Source organism: Euprymna scolopes, chromosome 22 (genome assembly GCF_053919585.1).
Source record: "Euprymna scolopes isolate OS-2025 chromosome 22, ASM5391958v1, whole genome shotgun sequence".
Classification (NCBI taxonomy): domain Eukaryota; kingdom Metazoa; phylum Mollusca; class Cephalopoda; order Sepiida; family Sepiolidae; genus Euprymna; species Euprymna scolopes.
The window spans coordinates 20,219,686-20,237,364 of record NC_136503.1 but is presented as its reverse complement, the minus strand read 5'-3'; the positions used below and the strand labels follow the sequence as shown (position 1 = coordinate 20,237,364).

Below are 17,679 nucleotides of genomic sequence, written 5' to 3'. Positions count from 1 at the left end.
CAGGAAATTAACGTTAATAAATGGTTTTGTTAAAAAAAGAAAAAAAATGCTGACCTAGATTTTTGTTTATTTCTTTCCAGTTTTATTTTTATGAATGACTAAAGTAAAGTGTAACGCCACGTAACGTTACATACTGTCAGCCACAAATTGTCCATTGACTATCAACCAATCCTCAATCCCACCCACAAGATGATCATGACCAGTCTATAACCTATTGTACGCTAATGACAACAACCAGTCTGATACCCTATAACACCCATTTGATCAGTATTTGAACATTTAGAATATAAATTTATTAAATTGTGCAAACTGGTTGGTCACATAAATTCCTAGGAACTTAATGTTGTGGCCCTAGGAACATTAGCATGGGTGACATCAGTCCAGTTTGGCTGCCAAAAGGTCAAAGTTGAAAGAGTTGACCTTTGCAGATTCTACTAAATTCCTCCGCCAATTTTGGGTATAAACACTTGAAATTTTAGATGTAGGTAACTTGGATATGGGCAAAACTTTGTATTTTGATTTGAGACCAAAATAATAAATGTTAAGGGGTCAAAATTGGGGTCAAATTTTTTTAAAAATAGACCTCTGCGGTCTCTATGATATTACTCAAACAAATTTTGGTCTAAACATTTGAAATTTTACATAAAGTGTATTCACACATAGGGCAAGCTATGAACAGTACATAGGGCCTGAGAGCAAAGCCGGGCTGAACTGCTAGTATATATATAAAAATGAAAATTTGGAATTAAATTCTGTAAATTAAAAAAATTGTGACAAATGTATTATTCAACAACGAATTCACAAATTTGAAAACTAAAAACATTTTAATCTATGACTGTCTATAAACATTTTGTTAAAAACATTTCCTCTGATGAGATGAGCCATTATTGAAAATCCATGGAGCTAGGAAAATTTTTAAATTTGTGTATTCTTTGATGAATAATAATACATTTGTTGTAAATTTTTTAATTTAAATAATTTAATTCAAAATTTTCATTTATAATATTGCTCTGTCTCGTGCAGTGAACTTTTTTTATCTAGTTGGGACTGTCTTATAAATATTGATACTAATATTTATTTGGACTTACATATAAAGTTTACAGTATTATACAATCTGAAAGTATTTCAAAATTTCAGTTATATATATATATATATCGTAATCTGTAATGAAAAACAGTGACATCTAGTGATAAGTAGTAAGGTTGCACATCTAAAAACAAAAATTGATTTAAGGTTTCCAAAATTCATATTAGAATTGTCTGCAGATAAAATACTTGGTAAATTCAGTTGTGACCTTCTTCTAAAGGTTGAAGGTTCAATCCTCAGTGCAGGTGATAATCAGAATGCCATTGTGAATTGTGAATTAATTAGGACTTCTACCTGATCATGACCGATGAAACAAGAGCATACTACTACCAAGGACTAAATAAAGATTTCCATTTTGAAATTCTGTGCAGATTTCCCCTGAGTTCAACATGATACACCCGAAGAAGGTCAGAGGTTACATTTGCTGAAACATGGTGAAAATAACACTCGAGATGAGAACAATAGTTTGAAAACTCCAGATGATATGCAAGGTTGGCTCCCTCTACCGTGCTAGAAAACTACTTACGTCTGAAAGTATCCTGTACCTCTATAAGACCACCATTCGCCCATGTATGGAGTACTGTTGTCCCATCTGGGCTGGTCCATCTGCTGCTTGTCTCTCGCTCCTGGACAGGGTTCAAAAGAGAGTCACCAACCTGATAGGTCCTGACCTGTCATCTAGGCTTCAGCTTTTGTCCCATCGATGAGATATTGCATCCCTCTGCCTGTTCTACAAATACTTTAATGGTGAATGCTCTGACGAACTGCAAACACTTGTACCTCCCCGATGTAACTACCCCCGACAAACCCGACAAGCTACTAAGTCTCATCCCTTTACAGTAGAGATCTCTAGGTGCAAGAAAGCCTTTTACTCCAATAGTTTCTTCCCCAGAACTGCGGGTCTTTGGAACTCCCTTCCGGGATTCTGCTTTCCCAACTGTACTGATATGCAGAAGTTCAAGTGTAATATGAACAAACATCTTTCTACTCATCTCCCTTCGTAATGCCCCTGCAAATTAAGTCCCTGATAGTAGCCCCCTGCTTCAAAGTGGCACTGTGCCTTGTTTGGGGTGAAAATTGAATTATAAAAATTTTTTTTTAAAATTCAGTTTATTCATTTTCACTGACATTGTTGCACATCAAAAAAGTCTGGATTGGCACAAAATTATACAACGATATGATTTGTGTGATATTTTACAAAGAGGATCTTTAGTGAAAGTTCCTCTGCTCATTACATTTTAGTAAAGTTAATAAGACATTTGGACTATCATGTAAATATCAGCCCCAATAATTACTAACCAATTCTGTATCCTACTCTTGTCAACCTAATGCTCTTACCATGAGCAATGAATATTCCAATTCAACCCCGCCACACCTGTCTTATTCAATGTTGTTGACTAGATCTCTACTACAGATCTCAACCAGTCAATCTTTCATTAAAATCTGACCGACTCACCTGGCTTGATGAGAATAATTCTCCTTCCTTCTCTGTCTCGATTCTCCAAAGGGGCAATAACGTCAGCATCGAGGACATGCCGCACAGTTGATGGCTTCAGATGGACAAACAATTCTCGGTTCTCAGCTTTCATCTTATAGAAATTCAATAAAAGGTTGTATGCTCGGTCATAGTCGAACTTGCGGGCACGCAGAAAGCGGAGTAAAAATTCATCATCCGTGCGAGCATTTAGACCTGAAATACAAAAGAAATGACCAGTGATCGTTTGTTTTTTTTTTTAGATGAAATTAAAAGATAACAGCAACATTGGCTATGAGGGATGTTTGAATAAAGAGTCAACAATTTCTGCTGGAGTCAGTCATTAGTTGGATTTATCACTTCTAAGGTTGAGTGCAAGTTGAGAAACGTGAATTTTTTGTAATAGTTCCGAATGAACTATTTTTCAAACTGAGTCAAGACTTTTTTTTCAGCAAATTCACTTTGACAATGAAAGTCAGATTTAAAAAAAAATTTGACATAATCAGTTTCTTGATAAACTTGGTGATTAATGTAAGATAATGTCTTCAGAACACACGATAGAATGGCCTTATGCCAGATTATATTGCAGGCAAGTATGCATAACATGATACAATGAGAAATTAGTGACTTGAAATGAACCTATTGACCAGGAACTGACTGTTGATAAAATAAACAGTTTTCAAAAGGTCAAGATTATATACATAATTGGTACTCACCTGAAGTGAGTTGCACTGACTTCCTTGAAAGGAGGAAGTTTCATGGAAATATCAAATTCACAAGCAGTCCTCAGTTGCTTGTATATTCCCACTAAAGGAGATGATGTTAGGCTTTTGCAGTTGTCGATGTCCTCCTATATACAGCATCTAGTATTCCAAAATGGTCACCCAACTGGTACTGACGAAGCTCAACATTGCTTAACTTTGTTGATCTAACAAGAACCAATGTATCAACATGCTTATGCCGTATATCAAGGTTATATGACGCTCCCAAAATAGCAACAGTTCTAAGAGAAAATTCTCAGCAACAACAAAGAAGTTCATTGAAGATTAAATGTCTTTTATCAGAACAAGTGGGTCAGTAAATGCAGTAGTACCAGAACCAGTTGCTTTTTTGTTTGAAGATGCCAAAAACTGATGAGAAATAGAAAACATGATACCAACAGGGATAGACACTTTTTTTTTTTTAATGGCATATCAACACTTATTTTAATGGCATATCAACACTTTTGGGTATTTCATGTCGAAGACACAAGAAGGTTCTAAATGAAAGGGAAATTTTCTCAAAATGAAATTTTGACTAATGTGTCACCACTTATAGATGCCAAAAGCCCCAAGAAGTGTTAATGAGATGAGTGAACTGTCAGAATGATGAAGAATATCATGAGAGGACTGAAAATCATTGGTGGAATGAACAAAATTTGATTACTACAAGTACTTACTGACATTGGATTTGAACAGGACTATGTTGCAATCTGCAGGAAAGCAGTCCCATAGTAATGTATTCCACAGATACAAACTTATTATAAAGCTAAATGTCACTCAATTTGATGGATAGATTATCAGTCGAATGGTGAAGAATATTATGAAAGAATCGAAAATAAATGGAATGCACAAAATCTGGTTACTAATGAGTTTATGACAAACTTGTTAACATTACATTTGAAGACGATAATTCCATGGTGATGTCTCTACATGCGGAAATAAACTGTTCAATGAGACTGTTTGGTGTTAGACACATGGGGATAGCAAGGAATATTCTTTTTTATTGTGGTCTCAAGACGAGTTCTTACTATGAATGTCTTAGAAGGTAGAATCTGAGATTGGAGGTCAGTCAAGCAATTTCAATGGAAATAACAGGATAGAAAGAAACTAGTAACGTATTTTCTTTGAGAAAAGTAGAGAACAAAAACGCAACCATTTAATATCATTGATTATTGTTTCACAATTGACAAGAATAATGTATGCACATTGATATTTTGTATAGCAGGGCTTTACGTTGCGAGTGAAGCAGTCGCATTTGCGAGCGATTTTTCCAAGTGTTGACCAGAAATAATAAAACGCTTATCTTTTAGCAATTGCTATTTTTCACCAACAATTATTAATGAATGAAAAAATGTTTTTTCGACCTTTAATTTTTTAATAAAACAATAAAAATTTAATAAAACAATATACACCATTTTTTTTAAACAAAATTTGATGCATTTTATATTACACTTATTTAAAAATACAGAAAAATCTTTATGATGTACGTATTCGTCACGGCATGAAGATGTCATATTCCGAAAATCATGTAGATTTGGCTAGTAACTTTTCTATTTGGCTAGTAAACAAAAATATTTAATTGTCAAAGGTCAACTAAAGATAAATTTGTCCATACAGCCCTGTATCTAAATTTGATGAACTGTACATAGACATAAAAAACATCAAATTTGACATAATGAACAGTTGTGACCTTTGTTCCTGTCTCAGGGCCGTCCATGTCAATATTTGTGTAACGCCATTCCATGCTGTTAAAGACTTAGCTTCCTCACTTCCATTTCTGCAACCTTTGTTCCGGTCAATCTAGCTCTTGGTCACGTTCTGATAGACTGGATCTACCTGAGATATCTTATCATACCTCAGGGATGTTCACATTAATCTCCATTTGACCTTATTTCATGCTGTGCAGGATCCAGTTTTGACATCTCTTACTATCCAGTGTCCCGCATTCCTGCCCATCCAATCTCCATTGCTGTCCACATACAACATTTCCTCATTCCAAAATCTTCATTGATTAACTTCCTCCAGTCCAGTTATATATTAGCCTCTCGGAAGACATTGGGGTAGCCTTGCTAATAGTCATTTGTAAGATCGATTATAATTATTAAAAGCAAGATGTTTATTTAAAGAAGTTATTATTATGATTATCGGCATGAAAATTCGATTGTGTTAAAAGAACAAATAATGTTTATAAGTTTTTGGATGTAGTGAGATCTTAGGAACAATAAACAAATACATAAACAAAATAGGTTTTCACACCTAGGTATAAACCATAAATTCAGCCAGAGAAAACGCAACTGAAAAATTACCTGTTAGGTCTTTGTGTAATTGAATTATGTAAGCACAAAGGATTAGTTTTAATATAGTTAAGCAAGTTAGAGTTGAAAGAGGGAAGTTCAAGAGGAGACGTCATAGTCGAGTCGGGACTTAGAAGTCGACAGAAGATTTAGTCTCTCTTATGACGCTAAGAAGCGGTATATTTCAAGATAACCAAAATATGAACAGAACGTTGTAATCTCTAAAGATGTCCATCCTGAACCAGAGAATAAATGTTGTTATATATATATATATATATATATATATATATATATATATATATATATATATAGGTATGTGTTTATTTATCGTTTAAAATGAACTGTAATGTCCACAACTGTTGAATATACCCTCATCACCCGAAATGTTAAATATACAGACGGTTTATTATATAGTTTGCTATGATACACTCTTTTTGTCATTCATCAAAGAACTCGTCTTCCTCTTGTCGTTATGTACAAGCATTCGTTTGTACAAATAATTATCTCTCCTTTGTAAACATATTGTCAATACGTTCACGACATCATTTTGTGTCAGCATCACAACACGTTATATTGCTATAAGATTTGGCTTGCCACCAACAACCTAACACCAGCATCATTTCATACAACCAATTATATACATACAGAATATATACATGCATACACAACACACCCATTACATATACACATGCTGCTACATAACACTTCTACATTTTCCTCTTGTATTTACGACAAAATAAATGTTTCTTTTACAACTGTTTATCTGCATTTGTCTTCTTTGTTATTTATCGTATTTTTCCAATGTTTATTTACTTAGTTGTACAGCTGACCAGCACCCCAATTCATCTGGCCTGCTGCAACAGCATTAAGTGGGTAAAAAAGTACAAATTTATCAAAATTTATTTTAATGTCAGTTTAGTTACATCCGTTTCCACTCAAGCAACACCAAGCTCCTCCTTTGGTCCCATTGCAAAAATTGCAAAAATTGAAAATATGAAAATCGTGCTGGAATCGGAATATTTTGTGGTATCAAAATTGGAAACGTTAGTGCATTTTTATCGATGGCAAAAATGATTCCTTCAAATGTTTATTATTTATTTTTGTGTAAAACTTAATTTTCCATTGTTGCTACTAATTATAAAATGATAAATATTTAATTATTTTAAACGACTGGTAAAACTAAAATCTATATATCCCACCACCACCACCACCACCACCACCACCACCACCACCACCACAATTGTATTTTAATATTTGCAAAAATATATGCACATATTACATGGATTTTTATGGTAATCGAAAAAAAATCTTTATAAATAAATATCTAGAAATTTCCAAAAAGGATCAGAATCGGTAATTGTATTAGAATCAGGAATTTAAAACAGGATCAGTAATTGTATTGGAATTCAGAATTGAGATCCAAATCCCCTATATATCATGTTTCATGTCTGCAGGCCAAAAACTGATGGAAGAGTTTGGTGTAGACCATTAAACACACAGATTAAGTCACTTTATATATATATATATATATATATATATATATATATATATATACATACTAGTGTAATACCCAGTTATAAAATACACTGAAATATGATATTTTAATTTATGCAGATTTTCCATTCATTATTATGAATCAATTATCTATAGATTATTATAGTGTACTCAATATACACTAATGGTTGCCTGGTGTGACCCGGTCATAAAATATGCTTAAATATTGGAATCATCCCATCACTAGTAAAAAAAAAAAAAAAATAAGAATAGTAAAGAAAATATGATATTTTCTGTTTGACACAAAATGACCTAAAGTTCCTCATTCAATCCCAGGCCACACTGGGTTTTCCTGCCAGTGTTAGATAATGAAAAAGCTAAGAGTTCTTACCTTGATGTTTCGATACCATGTCTCGTAGAGCTTGAATGTCTCGCTCTCTCCATTGTGGTTTTTCATTTAACTCGTGTTCTGCTTTTTTGATCAATTCGGGGCCAAGGGTGCACACATAGTGACTCTTCCCAAACGATTCCATTGCGGTCAACAGATACTTCTACAAGTACAACCAAAAAAAAAAAAAAAAAGAAACAAAATTACTCGGCACGGAACAAGTGGTGGATGTCATGATTTTCACAAGTCTCACATCTTTGACAACTTTGCATTCAGTCAGTCTTGTTTTCATCAACATGCCTTCTTTCTTTTAAATATCTATTTCTCTCATCGTAACATAGTGCATATAAGTGCATGGGAAAAATAGCAGCAGCAGCAAAGGATGGCTGGCTTGCGAAGAGAGAAGCAGCAGCCAAAAATAGCGTAAATGCAAATTAAGTGTGCACAAGAAAAAAAAGGAAGAAAAAGGAAGAAAGGAAAAGGAAGAAAGGAAAAAAGGAAAAAGGAAGGAAAAAAGAAGGAAAAAAAGAAAAAAGAAAAAAGGAAAAAAAGGAAGGAAAAAAAAAAGGAAAATACATCTAGCACATCCTTTACTGTTTTTTTTTGTAATTTTTGCTAATTATACTAATTTTGATATGACAAGTATGTAATAATGTTTTCACTCCAAATGCATTGGTTAAAAAGACCACCAATTTACACAAACAGCTAGTTTTAATTTAAATTACCTCCCTTGAAAATTATTCAACATAATATTTTTAGAACTACTTAGAAGCTATCCCTTGGAAGACCAAACTGTAATGAAATACAGATAGCAGCCATAAAGGGAACAGTGTCTATTCATAAAAAATAGTTATGCAAATTAGGCATACAAATAGTTGTGTTTGAGTCTGTTCTTCACTACTATATTTCACAGTCTTTCAAAAGAATATGTCATATTATTGATTCAAATAACAGTGAGCAGTTTTGATGGTAATATACCTGTGATAAATGGAAAAAAAACCCAAAAAACTTTCGCATTTATTTAAGCTAAACAGAGGTATTTGGCTTTGTTTGACAGCCTAAAACACAAACAAGGAACCTTACTTCACATATGTAGAGAAAGACTTTTGAAAATATTTATTTTTAGAATCAAATGTTTTAAACTTAAAATAATTTGAATAAAAAAAAACATTTCTTGCGGAAATTTCAGACAATTTGGCGTATCTTAACCAACTGTTTCACACACAAATAAACAATCATGAATACATATGTAATTAATATCTTTTACTTATGCAGTTCTTTAGAAGCCAAAGGATTGCTCTCAAAAAAAACCTTTGAACAAAAATACATAGTCAGTCAGCCATATTGGATTTATAATTCGAAGTAAAATAAAAATATTCTACTTAAAAATAAAATTAGGCAACTGGTCATGGTGATATTTACTCTCAGGCCTTTATTTCTTATAGCATTCCTCCAACTCTTTAATTTAACAAGGTCTTCTATTGTTTCACAGGCAAGAATTAAATAATCAACGTACAGTACCTCTTCTGGACAACACATACAGAATTCTCTGAACAATATTTCTAAGGTACAGATGGAAAACAATGGACTCAATACAGAACTTGGATGTATTCAATACATGGGTTAGCTCAGCTGAACATTTCTTAATTAATCAAGGTCGCTGAAAAGATGGTGGGATCCTTCTACCGCTCCAGAAGATATCTCACTACTGATGCAATTCTCTATCTATATAAAAGCCAAGTATGTCCAAGGATGGAATACTGCTGCCATATTTGGGCAGGAGCTGCTAAAAACAGCCTATCCTGTCTTGACAGAGTACAAAATTGGCTTAGTGGGGGATGCCCTTTTCTCTATCCTGCAACCTCTCTCCCACAGAAGAGACGTTGCGAGCCTATCCTTGTTTTATCGTTATTTCCATGGCAAGTGCTCGTCTGAACTCCAATCTCTGGTCCCCCCTCGCCAATCTTTCACGAAAAACACCCGTCTAGCTGAATCCACTGTGAAAAACTTCCCCCACTCTTTATCTGTGCCTAAATCAAAACGTGGATTCCATGAACAAAGCTTCTTTCTTAGAACTGCACGCCTGTGGAACTCTGTTCTGTCTGCCTGCTTCCCACCTGACTACAATTTGGATGTGTTCAAGTCCAACGTTAACAAATTCCTAATGAACCACACCCTTAAGTAAACACTTCATCAAATCTCCACACTAACGTACTGTACTAGCAATAACCCTTATCCCTGAGTGGCTTCCTGGCCTTGATAAGTGGTGACCACCGTGTAAAAAAAAAAAAAAAAAAAGTATAGCAGGGATGAGATCAGGCCCACAAGCTTTGGAGGTGCCTAAGATTTTTATGATATTGTGGACATGAGAAGGGAAGATTTTCAGATCATCAAGCATGACTTCAATCCGCATAGGGAAATTTGGGAGGGAGTTACATACATACATAAGTATATAATAATGTTTTCACCTGAAATGCATTGGTTTAAAAGATCAACAATGCAAACAAGCACCTTTAAAAAACTTTTCTGATAATTAATCTAGTTAATGCAATTTTAATAAGATTTCTACAGAATTTCATCTCGTTTCCTAAACTAGGAATTTCGCCCTGCTTCCTAAACTAGGAAATTACCAGTTATAGTCAACTAATGTACTTCCTAATTTCCAGCGTGGCTGCAACCGGAAGTGGCAACAAAGAAAATCAGTTCTTTTGCTTTTTTTTCTTAAACCAATATCTCTCCTATGCATGTACTATTTTTTTTAAATACGTTTTTCCGATCTTTTTTAAATTTTTTTATTTAATAATCATTAAAAAATTTTTTTGGTCTTTTTTTAATAAACAATTATTGAAATTAGTTTTTATCTTTTTAAAGAATTATTGAAAACACTTGTGCTAATTTTGTTTTTAAAAGGATTATTGAAAATACCTTTTAAAATATGTAAAACTATTTTGGGAACAGTATGTATTGAATATGTTTTTTTGATGAGGTTTGAAATTTTGTTATTTTGATTCCAATAATTTTATTTTTATACTTTCATAAACATATATTTATTATATAAATTCAAATAAAAAACTTATTTTTAAAATTAAAAAAATTTTCATAATTTCAGAATCATATTTCTTATAAAATTTCAAATAAAATAAAAACTTTTGTATTTAAATTTTGTTATGAAAAGTGCAAATAAAAACTAATTGCCTTATTTTCATCTGTACAATTATGTTCAGTTTTATTATATACTTTTCTTATATTTTATTTCAATAAATTGCTTCACAATAAAAATACTGAAGAACAATGAAAGTGAAGAAATTGATTTTCATTGTCACCGTTTCTGGTAGCACTATGCCGGAAGTTAGGAAGTACATTAGATGACCATAACCAAATTACCGAACTTTTTTTTATGGTACTTGTGCATCTATGTTACCGACTGAAATAATGTTATTATTCAGAAACCTATTCTTTACATGGAGCGGGGAGGGTGTTTTGTAACTGTTCTGTACTTTCACCTAACAATTTAATTGTAAAAATGCTCTAGTGGACCAACTAAAATTTGCCTTTAAAAAGTGGACTTCTAGAGGTATTCAGGTCTTTGAACAAATATCACATTTAAAGTTGTCGCTGACAACTAGTTTTAATGATATTAAGACTTGTTTTCCTGGCGGTTTTCTTCTTATTGTTCTTTTGACATTTTGTTCTTTTGAATGCATAACTGCTATGCTTAATCACACATTCAAAACAACAAAATGGCGTCCAGAGAAAACTGTTAGCAAAACAAGTTTAATATCATAAAAACTACTTGTCAGTGACAATGTGATATTTTATTCAAAATATTTAAATGTGATATTTGTTCAAAACAGACAATAACCTTAAAAATCAACTTTTTAAAGTCGGCGCTTCTACACTATTGGGACGAGATTTTGTAGTCGATAAATAGAGTTTTCAGATTAAAACAATGGAATCAACTGATTTTTTGTCAATTTTAATAAGTTACAACACTAGCTTCCAAATTATGCAGTCGGAATTACTTAAATATTACAATTATTAAAAAAACCCCAAAAAACCCCCAACTTTAATCATGTTAGGAGGTGAAAAATTTCAGCCATCTTGTTTAAATCGAAACGAAAAATTACCTCCCTTTTGAACTCTCTTGTGCCTTACGATCGTTTTCATCAAATTTTATTTTTTATTTTCTTTAATAATTTTCTACCTTATCGATTTTCGTAATTTTTGGATATAATTATCTTAAAAATATTAGGAATACGTAGATACCATTGTTTTCATGTAAAATTCAGTTTTACAATTTCCAAAATTTCGTCGTTAGCACTTTTACCAATTTAATAAACAAATATATCATAAAAATTGAATTAACTAGAAATACTATTTTAAAAATAGTGTTGTAACAAATGCATAGACACCTTTTTTAAAAATTAATGAGAAAAGTATTAAAGAAGGTATTCAACTATCAAAAATATTCCTAATATGGTCAATATACTCTGTTATGCCAACTGAGGACGCTTCAACATTTTTCGATAAATCGACGACTTTTGAAGGTTTTTTGGGTATCCTGAGAAGGAATATCACAGAGAAAATTAGCGTAGACAAATAGTTTTCGAGATATAATACCTGTATTTTCAAATGTAAATCACTGGCGGCCATATTTGAACTGGCAGCATATGAAAGCGGCAAACCCTCAGGTTATTTTCCAGCGCAATTTCAAGAGCCATTCTTAACATGGGGAGGTTGGGGGGATGTTTATTCCGAAAGCCGTTCTTAATATGGGGAGGTTGGGGCAGTGTTCATTCCGAAAGGCATTTTCTTATTTTCAACCTCCCCATGCTAAGAATGGCTTCCAGAATAAACAGGTTGGACAACCAGTGCACATTGACCGAATTTTCTTGAATTTGAATTCTTGAAAGTAATTTTTTTGGTGGAATTAGCTAGAAATGACGCTGAATAAACGTTTGCATTTCGTAGACACAGTTCGTCTGCGCATGCTTACTGAACCATTTCATTGAACAAAGATGGCGGCCAATTCAAACCACTAGAAATTACATTGCATTTATATCTCGAAAACTATTTGTCTGTGTTAATTTTCCTTGCGATATTCGTTTTCAGCATACCCGAAAGTAGTCATTTTTTTAAGAAAATGTTGAGGCGTTTGGCGTAACGGACGGAGCACACTGACCGCTAATATAAAGTTAAAATATGTAATAAAATGTTAAATACATAAATAAGCTTACCCGAAGTTCATGGAATTGCGTTATTTTTCTATATGTAAACCTAAAGGGCGGTAAATTTAGAAGTCACTCACAAGTAAAAAAAAAAGTTCTGTTCTCTTAAAATTAAAATAAAACACGTCCACCTCGATATAACAAAGCAACGTTTATCGTGTGGTCTTCTTTTGTTTGTTTGTTTTTAACTAGATGATTGTCAGTGTTTAAATAAGTTTACTTTTTTTTGTTTTTTTAATGATACTAACATTTTATCGTAGTTAAATGAACTCATTTTATACAGACAGACTGAAAATGCTAAAAATACGCACGGGTAGTGAAAGGCGCCATGTATTTATAAACCTATCAGAATTCGTGGGTTTGTTTTACAATCCACGTACGAAAAAGTTGTAAAAAAAAACAAAACAAATATATAACAAATAAATATTATCAAAGGCACCCACCCAATAAATGTTACCGTGACATTTATTGGGTGGGTTTCTACCACCATTTTGATTTATTTTTTATTTTGAAATGATTGTAGAAACTTCAAATATGTAAAGAGACAACGCGGTCATCTTTTGTTGTTCTCTTGCAGCGTTCAACATTACTTGTTTTTCGAATCAAATAAACATTTTGCATGAAATAAAAACACTAAAAACTAAATTCAGTTAGGTAGAAAAATAACTTATCTTGCTTTGTTTTTGACAACATTTTCGTACGTCAGTGGATTGTAAAACAAACTCGAATTTGTTTTTCTTTTTGTTCTTGAATAATAAGCAAGTCAGACTAAAAATATATTTAGCGTTTTTTTTTTTTTTTTTTTACAGATCAGAGCGCATTGAAGGCAGCCATCTTGGATTTTTTCTTAATTTTTTTTTTTTGGAGTTTAGAAACGTCACGGAAGATAACTCCAGTTAAAGCGCCGACACTCCCTCCCCATCTTTGATACTAGCTTTTCTTCCTAAAAATCAAACCTTTTGCTCGGTATCATAATAAATTGTTTTTTTTTAGCTATAAAACAAAAACTACTTGATGAAATTAAGTGAATTTTTTTTTTTGGAGAACTTCATTCCATAACGGATACGTACAATTTAAACGTTTTTTCGATATTTTCATTTTTTTTAATGTCTTGATTAAACTGTACAAGTACCTTCCAGTGTATTACTTAATGAATTTTAATGGTCGTCGCCATTCTTAACATGAGGAGGGGGGTGTAACAATTTGTGTTTTTTATTTTTGTAGTTTCCGGTTCTCCCCGTCATCTGCCGGACGCTCCCGAGTAACTTTGTTGAAATCGCGGGTCGATAAATGCAGAAGCACCTAATAACGTTATTATTTCAGCGCGGTATACACAAGTACCAAAAATATACTCCCGGTAAAAAAAAAAAAAAAAAAAAAAAAAAAGTGAACGAACCAACCATGCAAGCCTAGCTAATAACCTTCTTTTTTTGGGACAGTAGTTTTTTTGTTTATATTTTTTATGAACTTCATTTCTAAATTTACCATCAGTGACTGCAGCAAAACTAATTGACGGAGTATTTTCTCTTTATTCAATAATCACGCCTGTTCATTCATTTGTTGGTTTAAGGCAGATTGTAAACCTCATGAGCAAACATGTGACTAACGCAAATTTTTTTAAACTGACAGTTGCGCCTTTCGTTGGGATGAATTAAAATTAGTTTAATCTCTTCTTTGTTAACAATTACAAGTATTTATCCACAAGTGAAATTCGTATTATTCATCAGAAATTTGTCTTTTTTTTTGGGGGGGGGGGGGTAAATTTGTCGTAGAGTCCAATTTAAAACGATTCACGTTTGTTAAATAGCAAAAAATACGAATTAATTAAACTACCTACTCTATTTAAAGAGAAGGAAATTAACATTTAATTTACACTCATTTATGTTTTAGGAGGCGATAATCAAAATTAATTAGTTTAAATTTAAATTATAAATAAACTATCCCACTTTTTTTAAAACAAATTTTGGTGTTTGCTGCTCTATTTTTTTTTTTAATATTATTGTCATGTCGAAAACAATAATATATCCAAAAATTACGAAAATTCATTAAGTAGAAAATTATGTATTGTTAAAAGTAATTTTTACGGAAAATTGGGGGAAACTGCATTACCTTGAACACTGCGAATACAGGGGACATATTTATCTCCCTTTTCGCAACTGTAATGGCCGACGTTTTGTTTTAGCCGACAGCGGTACTTTTTTTTTTTTTTTTTACTAAAAACACAATAGCAATCATTCTACTCTATAAATTTTCATAATTTTTGACTATATTACTATTTTCGACATCACAAGTAAGTACTGTTGTTTTTGCTTAAAACCGCATATTTAAAAAAAAAAAAAAAGATCCGTCGACTTTATATTAATAAGCAACTTCAATTCATACGATGTTTTTTTGTTTATTAAATTGTTAGATGAAAGTACAGAATAGTTACAAAACACCCTCCCCATGTTAAGAATGGCTTTCTAAATAATAACGTTATTTTAGCATGGCAATGCACAAGTGCCCACATTTTAATCTAGATTATTATGCAAAAAAGCTACTGTGCTATTTTTTTTTTTGTATTCATGCAGAGAGTGATCCGTGCTGAAATAATAACGTTATTATTTAAAAAGCCATTCTTAACATGGGGAGGGGAGAGTGTTTTGTACCTATTCTGTACTTTAACCTTACAATTGAATAAAAAAAAACATAAAACTTTAATTAAACGTGGAAATACGATTTTAAAAAATAGCACGGGTCACTCTCTGTATTGCAATATTGCATTAGCACCTTTTTTTTAATATAATATTTTCAAGTTCAATTCAAGTTTTACGGTATCTTTTGTTTATTAAATCGTTAGGTGCAAGTACAGAAAAAAAAACATCCTCCACATGTTAAGAATGGGTTTCTAAATATTATTTCAGTATGGTACCTTATCTGCATATGTACCTTAATTTAAATAAAGAAATCAAACGAAATATTGTAATTTTTCTATTGTTTTTAGCTTTGTTGTATATAAAAAAAAATAAACAAATGCTGAATTAAATATGTCATTTTAAAAACAAAATTTAAACTACAAATTTCAGTTTAATGTGGAGAATAAAAATTACAATAAAAATCCAGCTTTAAAAGCATTTGAAAAGATGGATCGATACAATAAGTACCTGGATTTTTTTTTAGCGGAAATAAAAGGCATAAATACGTGATTGTTTTTAAGGTTTAGATAATATTTGTAAAAGAAAGTGTGTTTTAGATTTTGTCAAAATAAAAACAAACTTGATTGTCACACAACGAGGAAGTCGCGGAAATCAATACATTAATAGCAAGCACGAAACATTATAACATTAAAAAAAACAAAAACAAATGGACTTAGAAAGCAATTAAAAAAAAGAAAGGATAATCATTCAAAAGCTTTTTACAGCTTTTAAAAACATTTTTTTTTTTTTACTATTTTCGCTTCCCTCTTCTAAACGAACCTATTTTTTTTTTCTCGCTCGCTTAGCAGTCGACGTTAATATCTTCTTCCTCCGACATGTTCGACGAATTAACATAGAAAAGTGACTGAAAAGGGAAATAACTCTGATAGATTTTAAACTAAATTACCAAGCAGTGAGCAGATTGTCCAATGCTTGATCAAGGATCAGAATGTAGTATCTGTTTTTTTTTTCTCGGTCACAGGAGGAGAATTTTTTTAAGATTGAGGATTAAAAGAAATTCTTCAGTTTGAGTAAATAATAATAACAATAATAATAATAATAATAATAATAATAATAATAATAATAATAATATTAAGAAGAAGAAGAAGAAGAAGAAGAAGAAGAAGAAAAGCAAATACACTGAACTGGTCAGAGAGCTCAAAGGGATATGGAAGATGAAAAAAGTCAAAATTACACCACTAATAGTAAGAGCACTAGGAACAATACAAAAAAACTTTGAAAAGAGAATGGGGGAGATTGGAATCAGAGGGTGACTAATAAGATACAACTGATAACAATAATGAAAACGGCTGAAATAATAAGGAAAATCCTTGGATGCGGAGACTAACACATGCGTTATAGGCACAAACTGACAAGCAGAAAATGCTACAGATGTAAAACACAAAGGAAACTGTATAATTGTAAGTTAACCCTCTGCGACCCTACCTTCCCTCCATTTGTGTGTGCGTGTGTGTGTCACAAAAAACTGACGCCACATCAAATAAATAGCCAAACCTCTGGCAGTGAAGGGGTATAATTTTGTTGCTAAGCAGGTTTGTCAGGAATATGTACATCAAAGGAGCACAAGTGCAACGAGTTCAGAGCACATTCCATTAAAATACTTATAAAACATGCACAGGGATGCAACATTGCTGTGATGGGACAGGGGTTGGAGCCTAGTTGACAAAGTGGGATCTATTAGATTGGAGACTCTTTTTTGGACCCTATCCAATAAGGATAGGCTAGCAGTAGATACACCAGCCCAGATGTGGCAACAATACTCTATGCTTGGGTGAATAGTGGCTTTGTAGAGATACAGGATACTCTCAGGTGTGAATAGTTTTCTAGCATGATAAAGAGAACCAACTTCGCAATGTCCTCAATGTATTTGTTGCAGTTCCTATTTCCTGTGAATGTTAAGCTGAGAAGTTTGAAGGAAGAATTCTCAGGTAGAGTTATTTGTTATGAGTATTGGTGGTTGGAGAAGTTTATTGTAATTGTTAAAGGAGAGCAGCTTAGTCATACTACATTAAATATTATTCATTTACAGCCCAATTCCATTATGGTCTAGAGGCTCAATTCTAAAAATTCAACTACTATATTAGATTTGTGTATATCCATTCTTCCCTTGTGCATGTTATAGAGCATTGTAACATCAGCAGATATACCCATCTCGGACACAATATTATCAGGGAGGTCGTTTATGAATATCAGGAATAATAATCGTCCAAGGATCAGACCCTGAGGCACTCCCGCATTGATGTCATGCTGTATCCATC

At 32.5% G+C, this 17,679-nt stretch overlaps 1 protein-coding gene across 3 annotated transcripts in view; it reads right to left on the bottom strand.

Annotated features, from left to right (window-relative positions):
• Nucleotides 1-16,276, bottom strand: part of LOC145243911 (alpha-tocopherol transfer protein-like) — a 43,199-nt gene extending 26,923 nt beyond the window's left edge. Inside the window, exons 1-3 of one of the 3 annotated variants that reach the window (XM_080107020.1) lie at nucleotides 16,181-16,276; nucleotides 7,501-7,660; nucleotides 2,543-2,776 (exon numbers count right to left, since the gene is read on the bottom strand). In XM_080107020.1, coding sequence (XP_079963146.1) covers nucleotides 2,543-2,776; nucleotides 7,501-7,642 — 376 coding nt within the window. In that variant the 5' untranslated portion in view covers nucleotides 7,643-7,660; nucleotides 16,181-16,276. Of the gene's footprint in view, nucleotides 1-2,542; nucleotides 2,777-7,500; nucleotides 7,664-12,734; nucleotides 12,836-16,180 lie in introns of those variants that run through there. The other 2 variants (XM_080107021.1, XM_080107023.1) reach the window with 2 other exon arrangements.
• Nucleotides 16,277-17,679: the final 1,403 nt, after the last annotated feature.